The sequence below is a fragment of the Scatophagus argus genome, chromosome 2, assembly GCF_020382885.2.
Source record: "Scatophagus argus isolate fScaArg1 chromosome 2, fScaArg1.pri, whole genome shotgun sequence".
Classification (NCBI taxonomy): domain Eukaryota; kingdom Metazoa; phylum Chordata; class Actinopteri; family Scatophagidae; genus Scatophagus; species Scatophagus argus.
The window spans coordinates 6,054,621-6,063,404 of NC_058494.1; the positions used below are offsets into that span (position 1 = coordinate 6,054,621).

Below are 8,784 nucleotides of genomic sequence, written 5' to 3' on the forward strand. Positions count from 1 at the left end.
GTGTTTCCGAGCTGTCAGGAGAGAACAGACCCGAAGCGAGAACCTCGTAAACCTTCCTGTGGTTTTATTGCAATGAAAAAATAAACGGCAGGGTAAGCTTGAATGAATGCTTTCTTCTTCAGTTTATTTTCTCCCCTGTCCATTGTAGGAGCTTGATCGTTACTCTGAAAAAGTGTGTGTGTGTGTGGTGGTGGTGGGGGGACCCCCACAGGGCGGGGTTTTTTTATCCCCACTTTCTCTTTTTCCTCCCCTCTTGCGCCTCCTCTTCCCCTTTGGAGCTTTGAGTGGCCACCAGCCATCTTCTGATTTAAGAAGCGTTTGTCTTTCCCGGGACGTGAATAGGGGGCCGTGGCTTATGTACAACTAGTTGGTTTGAGGCGTGTTATTTTGGGCAAGTCTGTGTGCACAAGCGCCTCAAACGGAGAGAGTGAGCGAGAGAGAGCGCACGGCGCACAAGACCAGACGCAGGGAGGAGAGGGAGAAAGACGCACAGATTTCAGTAGCATTCAGCTGGTTCTCCTGGACACTGGATGCGCGCAACAGATCTGTATGACAAGGGATGACAGATAAAAACAAATTTGGATGCTTTTATGGAAATTAGTGCAACTTGAGTGAGCTTGTATTTAACAATCGACTGTTTTTTTCCCTCTCTCTCGTTCCGTGAAGAAAGCAATGCAGCTGCTGACTGTGGGAGCGCAGCACTTAGTAAGTTTAAACTGGAACTGACACGTATTGCATTTCGGAGCTATTTTTGGATCTCTTTTTGACTTCCACAAAAATGCAAACAGGAAAAATGAAAGGACTATTTCTGGCAAGAATGTTGAAAGTTCTGGTTGTTTTGGTGCTAGCAGCGCAACACGCCACCAGTAAGACACTGAAATATCAAATTTATGAGGAGCTGAATGTTGGCACGGTTATTGCCCGCTTGAAAGACGATGTCGCAGATGTTCTGGCTAAACTTCCAAGCACAGTGTCGCTCCGCTTCAGAACGATGCAAAGAGGGAGCTCGTCTTTCCTCACGGTGCGCGAGCAGGACGGCGAAATCAGCGTCAGGACCAAAATTGACCGTGAGAAACTCTGCGAAAAGAACCTCAACTGTTCTATTCAATTCGACGTGCTGACTCTCCCCACTGAACATCTGCAGCTGTTTCACGTCGAGGTGGAAGTGCTGGACATCAACGACAACGCACCCCAGTTCGCCCGCGCCGTCATTCCAATTGAGATCTCCGAGAGCGCGGCCGTGGGAGCGCGCATTCCCCTGGACAGCGCCACAGACCCCGACGTCGGTGAGAACTCATTGTACACGTATGCCTTAGAGCCAAACAACTTCTTCAAGATTGACATCCAGTCCAGGACTGACGGGGCTAAATACGCAGAGCTGGTGGTGCTCAGGGAGCTGGACCGGGAGGTGCGCTCCAGTTATGAACTTCAATACACGGCTTCTGATAGGGGCGTTCCCCCTAGAACGGGTTCGACCCTCCTCAAAATCAGTGTCGCCGATTCAAATGACAACAGCCCAGTTTTTGAAAAGTCGTCATATGTCATAAATCTACTTGAAAATTCACCTGTTGGCACCCTGCTCATTGACTTAAACGCCACTGACGCGGATGACGGCACTAACGCAAAAATAGTCTACTCATTCAGCAGTCACGTGTCCCCCAAAATAATGGAGACGTTCAAAATTAACCCCGATAGCGGTCACCTGACCCTCATCAGGCGCGTGGACTATGAGAGCGTTAACTCTTATGACATTGATGTCCAAGCACAGGACATGGGTCCAAACTCCATGCCAGCTCACTGCAAGATCCTGGTCAAAGTGATGGATGTGAACGACAATAAACCAGACATTAGCATCAATCTCATGTCCTCTCAGGGGAATGGAGACGCAGCTTACATATCTGAGGCTTCTCCTTTGGACACGTTTGTAGCGTTGGTGAGGGTGGAGGATCTGGACTCGGCATTGAATGGAGAGGTAGAGTGTAAACTTCATGGTCAAGGATATTTCAAACTGCAGAAGACGTATGAGAACAACTACATGATTCTGACCAACGTGTCTTTGGACCGAGAGAAGAGGTCAGAGTTCAGTCTGACGGTGGTGGCAGAGGACCGAGGGACACCCAGTCTCTCTACAGTCAAACATTTCACTGTGCATGTGACTGATGAAAATGACAACCCGCCACGCTTTGAGAAGGGACGCTATGAGATCTTTAAATCAGAGAACAATGCTCCAGGAGCATATCTGACCTCCATCATGGCCACTGACCCTGATCTAGATGCCAATGGACAAGTGAGCTACTCCATCTTGGAGAACTCTGTTCATGGGAGCTCCATCTCCACCTATGTCACCATTGACCCTTCTAATGGCGCCATCTATGCACTGCGTACCTTTGATCGTGAGGATGTTAGTCGGATCTCCTTTGTTGTGCAGGCCAAAGATGCAGGGAAACCACCACTGCTCAGCAACGCCACAGTTATTCTGAACATTTTGGATGAGAATGACAACCCTCCAGTCATCGTGGTCCCCCAGCTGTGGAACTTCACTGCTGATGTACCTGCGTCAAAGTTCACAGAAGCAGGGTACTTAGTAACAGTGGTCAGAGTGACTGATCGTGACACAGGGGTCAATGCTGAGCTCATTTGCTCCATTGTCAGTGGGAACGAGGAAGGCTTCTTCATTATTGACCCAAGAACCTGTGAAATCCATGCGAACGCCAGTCTGGAGAACTTCCCCCATGAGCACGCTGAGTTGACGGTCGTGGTCAGAGATCAGGGAAGGGAGAGTCTCAGTGCTAAGGCGGTGCTGAAAATCACCCTCTATGAGAACATGGAGAACCATGTCCAGGTGATGGACCAGGGGGAGTCTGCCCTCGATAGATCTCAGATCATCATTATCTCCCTAGTGGCAATCTGCATCATTCTTCTGGTCATCATGGGGGTGTTCGCCACTCACTGTAATCGGGAAAAGAAGGACACAAGGCACTCATACAACTGCCGGGTAGCTGAATCGACCCATCAACACCACCCCAAGAAGCCTTCTCGCCAGATCCACAAAGGTGATATCACCCTGGTCCCCACGGTGAATGGTACCCTGCCAATCAGAGCTCACCACCGTTCACCTTCAGCCACACCCCCCATGGACCGAGCCCAGATGGGGAGCCGGCAGAATCACCACAGCCGCCAGTCTCTAAACAGCCTAGTGACCATCTCATCCAATCACATTCCGGAGAGTTTTGCACTGGAGCTGGCGCATGCAACTCCACCAGTGGAGGTGAGTACCCCCCCCCCCCCCAACACACACACACACACACACACAGAGAGAGAGAGAGAGAGAGAGAGAGAGAGAGAGACATTTCAAATGTGGTCTCTCCTCCCCTTTCCAAATTTTCTGTCTCTAATTCACTTACTTGCGCTCTCTCTCTCTCTCTCACACACACACACACACACACACACACACACACACCACCCTTCTCATGTTCACACAGCTGTTTGAGCAAATTAACTCATCTCCATGTGTGACAGTGACTTAATCAACACTGCCCTGTAGTTCATACTGACTCTCAGTAAAACTGTTGATGATTATAGATGTGTCTTTGTCTTTACCTTGTTTACACCCTGTCGCCATTACCTTCATCATAACCACAACTCACCCCTCAGTCATATGTCTCCATATTCATCTAGAACCCCTCCCTGCCACCACTACCACAATTTGTTTGGTTTTAACATCATCCATTTTGTCTCATCCATTTTAGCTGCCTCTCCATCATCCATTTTGTGTTTACTCATCCATTATTTTGTCTTCTGTGTTGTCTTTCTTTCGCTTTTCTTTTCCCCCTTTCTCAATTATCCATCTGTAATTCATCCCCCCCTTTCTGTTTTTTTTGTTTGTTTTATTTTGTTTGTTATTTTTGGATGTAGCAAGTCTCACAGCTTCTGTCCATGCTCCATCAGGGCCAGTACCAGCCCAGACCCAGTTTCCGTGGCAACAAATACTCCCGCAGCTACAGGTAATTTCCCCCTATCCCTCAGAACCCCCCTCCCCAAACACCACCTTCCCTAAAAGATTATCTTTTATTTACTTTTCAAACCTGTTGTTTTTTCATTGTTACATGTTCCAACAACCTGTTGTGAACTGTTGCTTGTCAGTTGGTCAGCTACATGTAGATCATGGTTTGACGGTGTATAAATGTATTTTTTTTCATATTCCAGTTGTTGTCATACCAGTGTCATTCAGTTCAAAAGTATGCAACTCATTTGTCTGAATGTCACAACAATTTTCCTGGTGCCTCTCTTCTTGAAAAAAAAAAAAGTTGGGCTCAGCTTGTAAAGTGTGTATCCATCATTACTTTCATCATAATATCCTCTTATGATCTCTAGATGATAGATTTATTGATGCCCCTAGTGGCTGCGATAGATTTATTGAGCGGCTCTACCTGCATGTAGGATTTATGGGCAAAGCCTTGTCTAGAAATCTGACATATTCCAGAGGCGACTTCAAGTTTTATGTGATGGATTTGTTTGTCATTAGTCTTCCCTATGGACATATTCCACCAGTCTGCCAAACAGACAGGACTCAGCTTTGCAAAATGTCAACTTTCAGCATTGTTTTGCAGATACAGTGTCTCTAACTGACTGATACATATACATGTTTGTAATATACCCACTCAGGTATGCATTACAAGACATGGACAAGTTCAGCCTGAAGGACAGTGGCCGTGGGGACAGCGAGGCGGGGGACAGTGACTGTGACATGGGGCGGGAATCCCCCGTGGACAGGCTGCTGCTGGGGGAGGGTTTTTCTGACCTGATACACCTCGAAATGCACCATCGACTCCACCCAGGTGAGCTTTTTTGGGTGATGTGGCCCATCCATTCTGACAGTCGTCCTCATCCTTAATGACTAAGAGTGCGGCACCACAACTCCCCCTCCCCCCACTTTTTGTTCCTCACCACGACTTGCTAAATTGGCTTCACTCAGCTGAGTCACATACCTAACAACCTCTACAGCAGCCTCTCACAGTCAACTATCACCTCATCTTCAGAGAAAAATAGCACCTCCACTCAATCTTATCTTGCAAAAGTTGTGAAGTCATACTTTCTGATGGATTTTGTCAGGGTTTGAACACCTTTAGGGGAATTTAAATGACTGGAAAGCACAATTCTCATTTCTAACCTGTCTTTCTCAGATGCTGAGACCAAATCTAAATGAACTAGCAGTGAATCGACCTGACCTCTCTTCCTCCAGACCACACCTAACCCTCTAATGTACAACCCGCCTGACAAACTTCAGCACCGCGGACAGCGTTAGGCCTAAGCCTATAATTTGTCTGTCCACCTGCCTATACAGCCACTCTATTCAACCTGTTTCCAACACAATCCCCATTGTACTCTGCCCCATTCTTCCACAGAGCCCTCATTTCCACGCTCGTTATCACACTGAGAGAGGTTACAGTGTGTCTGGCTGTTTGTGTTACTGTGTGTGTGTGTGTGTTATCTGCCCCTAAGTTAGAGTCGTGTCTGTAAAATCCTCCCTGGAGCGGAGATGAGTCGCCTGTCACTCATCGGTATGCGTCTCAGTGTGCTGTTTTTTTCTCTTTTTTTCCTTTGCCTTTTTCTTTTCTTTCTCTTTTTTCCCCCTGGTGAGTGACAGTGGTACGCTTTCATGTCTGAACTGAGGAGAATTCATAGTAATTGCTTTTAGAATGATGTTATTCTATCTCTCTCTCCCACTTTCTCTGTCCCTCTCTCACTCTCTCCTACATGCCTGAGAGCTCCTCGCCACCCCTCTCTCTCTTCTGTACCTGTTAATGTATTCTCTATCTTTATTGAGATGGATAAAGGGAGGAGTGGTGGACATGGGCAGCTTTTCTCTGTCTCCTTTTTTCTCCCTTTGAGAAAGACTTAGAGGTGTTGCTTCCCTCCTCCCTCCTCTTCCCTTCTACTATCTTTTATGCTAATATGAAAAAAAAAGGGAGAGGAAGGAGATAATGGGCCAAGAGGGAGGATTATCCCTGTTTCTCTTCAATAGATTTAATTTGTTTAGATTTTTCTATTTAGATGGGCAAATGTGGCTATTCATGCTAGATATGATAAAAGAACTAAACAAGCAAATCCCTGCCTCAGCTGCATAGTTGGGAGAAGCGGACGTGCTTGGCAGAGCAGCCAAATATTACATTAACATCTGCCTGTGATGCCAATTGGGTGGGATCTTGCAGTCATTCATTTATTTATCTAGTTCTGTTAATTGTTTTTGTACTTTGAACTGCCTGGATATTCATGCTGTGAGCGGTAAATATCACCAATCCAGTTCCCTAAGCAGGAATGTGAAGAGATATCAGAAGGGAAAACAAACCACTGCCTAGCTGAGCTGTTATTTTGATATGAATGGATCACTGAAGCAATGCTATGAAAAATTTAATAGGTGTTTTACATGTTGTTCGTGTGCTAAGAGAATGAGACATGGTGTGTCATACTCAACAACAGCCCTGCCCTTGTTTCATGCTAAAAAACAGGACCTTCACCTCATGCTGAACTGTGTATCTCTTCAAAGATAACAGCACCCCTCCTCACCGCATTCTCAGGGTTTATGACTTGTATTATTCACGTTTATTGACATTTTTCATACCACCGCAAAAAATATTTTTAACAAACCCCACTTCTGTCTAAAGTGTTTGGAACATTCGATTTATCTTAGTTGTTTTGTTTTGCAGTGATTCCCTGTGTTTGTCTCTATCATTCTGTTTCATGTGCAGTATATTTCATAGAAAGTTTTCAGCATCCGCTCCTGCTCCTAACTCGTTCTGCATTGCTCTCTTTTTTCTATTTTGCTTTAGCTATGAGACTGTGTACAGATGAGTGTCGCGTTCTGGGACACTCTGACCAGTGCTGGATGCCCCCCCTCTCCTCACCCGCTTCCTCCGCTGACTACCGCAACAACATGTACATCCCTGGGGAGGAGTCCTCCCAGCAGCCCCAGATCGACGATGACCAGTCCTCTGTTGACTCGGAGCGCCGCAAGAGTTTCTCCACTTTTGGCAAGGAGCCTGGGAACGAAGATGCAGGGGCCGGGGGAGTTGTCGCTGGAGGAGGAAGTGATGCTTGTGTAGCCGGAGGAGGGGCTGGCTCCCTTCTCACAGAGATGAACTCCGTGTTCCAGCGGCTCCTCCCCCCTAATATGGACTCATACGCAGAGTGCACTGAAACAAGCCCGCCCTCATCAACTGACAGAGGAAACGTGCGTGGTGGCAACGTCGCTGGTAACCACAGTAACAATGCTGTTCCTCAGGACAATCGAAGAGGGTTGTTGCCTGGTGGGAAAGGTCCTGCTTACCCCCCAGGTGTGGCTGCATGGGCGGCCAATACCCACTATCTAAATCCTGGAAACGGATCCGTAGGAACCAACCATGTTTCCTCTTCTTCCTCCTCACCCGCCACCTCCACTTCCACTTCCACCTCCACCAATGGACAGCCGCCACACCTCAAATGGCTGCCAGCCATGGAGGAAATCCCAGAGAATTACGAGGAGGATGATTTTGATAGCGCCTTCCATCAGGGTCACCCGGGCGGCAAGCGCAGCGAGAACCGCCACGAGGCCGGCATTGACACTAGTGAGCTGGTCCACGAGATCAACAAACTGCTGCAGGACGTCAGGCAGAACTAGAGAGAGGAAGAGAGAGGGCAAAGTACGGTTTCATCACATTCTGGCAAATGCTTGTTCTTTGTGCCAACATATATAAACTTTATGATGACTGTTTCTAGTTCACTGTAATGCTTGTCATGTTTATTTTACCAAATATCCTCTTTTTCACTCTGTGCTGAGAGACTCACAGAGAAAAGTCCAGCCGGGCACTGAAGCTGTGACTGAGGTGATTTAAAGGCATCAGAGTGAGCGCTCGAAAAACAGATTGCTTAGTTGTTATTACAGTGTCTCTGTAAGTTGTTTGAATGAGTCATTTCAAATGGAAATCCTCCAAGAAAAACTGTACTCTTTCTTCATCTGTAATGTTTACAGCAGCGTGAACAAACTCCACAGGGAGAAACCAACAGTTATGTGATCTAATTCCTGCTTTTACAGTGTACAGTATTGTACAGTGTGTGTGGAAAAAGGCAAAACTCACTTGAATATTGTGCTGTCTTCTGTTTTGTTATTATGGAATGTAACTGTACAATTTGACCTTTGTATTTTAAAAAAAAACACACTCTTTTTTACTTCTCTATATTTATATGTGTCCATGTATGTTTGTACAGAAAAAGAAAAAATGTCTATTTTTTATATTTGTCACTGCATGTCTTAATATCATTTATGTGTCTTTTTTCTTCTGCCCTGTTGATTTTATAAAACAACTGTATTTAATTTTGTTATTGAATGTGTGTGTGTGTGTGTGTGTGTGTGTGTGCATTAAAAATAATCACATTCCTAATGCAGTTCCATGTTGGAAGATGTTTGTATGGTAACACTGTGACCATTGGATGATAAATAAAGTGGAGAGATTCATAACAGAGTTTTGTCTGAAAAATATTACTGGTGTGTAACACTAATTCTGTAATGTTTTATGTGTTTTCCTCACATAAGTGCGTCCATTTGCCCCCATCTCTTAGCACCCCCTAATGTCCAGCAGCAAAACTGCACCCTCTGTACGCACAGCCAAAATCTGCTATGTGCTTTTTCGGCAAACGCTCCCCAGCCTCATTATGCCACAATCGACATGCGTGACTCTGCTAATAAACACGCCATTAGCGGTGAATTTATTCCCAAATGATCTCTTTAGATTAAAATGCATTTAGGCC

General features: G+C 46.1%; 1 protein-coding gene across 2 annotated transcripts; it reads left to right on the forward strand.

Annotated features, from left to right (window-relative positions):
• Positions 1–251: 251 nt before the first annotated feature.
• pcdh18a (protocadherin 18a) lies at positions 252–8,498 on the forward strand. Of its 2 annotated transcripts, none has more exons than XM_046403733.1 (4): positions 252–3,268; positions 3,916–4,004; positions 4,666–4,838; positions 6,831–8,498. In XM_046403733.1, the coding sequence occupies exons 1-4, from the start codon at positions 779–781 to the stop codon at positions 7,655–7,657; spliced, it is 3,579 nt and encodes a 1,192-aa protein (XP_046259689.1). In that variant the 5' UTR covers positions 252–778; the 3' UTR covers positions 7,658–8,498. The 2 variants fall into 2 exon arrangements, with proteins under 2 accessions (XP_046259689.1, XP_046259697.1); XM_046403741.1 differs by having other exon boundaries at positions 3,949–4,004.
• The last annotated feature ends 286 nt before the right edge of the window (positions 8,499–8,784 follow it).

Coding starts and splice junctions, on each gene's coding strand:
- pcdh18a (XM_046403733.1), top strand. CDS start 779: ATGCAAACAGGAAAAATGAAAGGACTATTTCTGGCAAGAATGTTGAAA. Junction 4,005..4,665: donor AAATACTCCCGCAGCTACAG/GTAATTTCCCCC, acceptor ATACCCACTCAG/GTATGCATTACAAGACATGG. Junction 4,839..6,830: donor GCACCATCGACTCCACCCAG/GTGAGCTTTTTT, acceptor ATTTTGCTTTAG/CTATGAGACTGTGTACAGAT.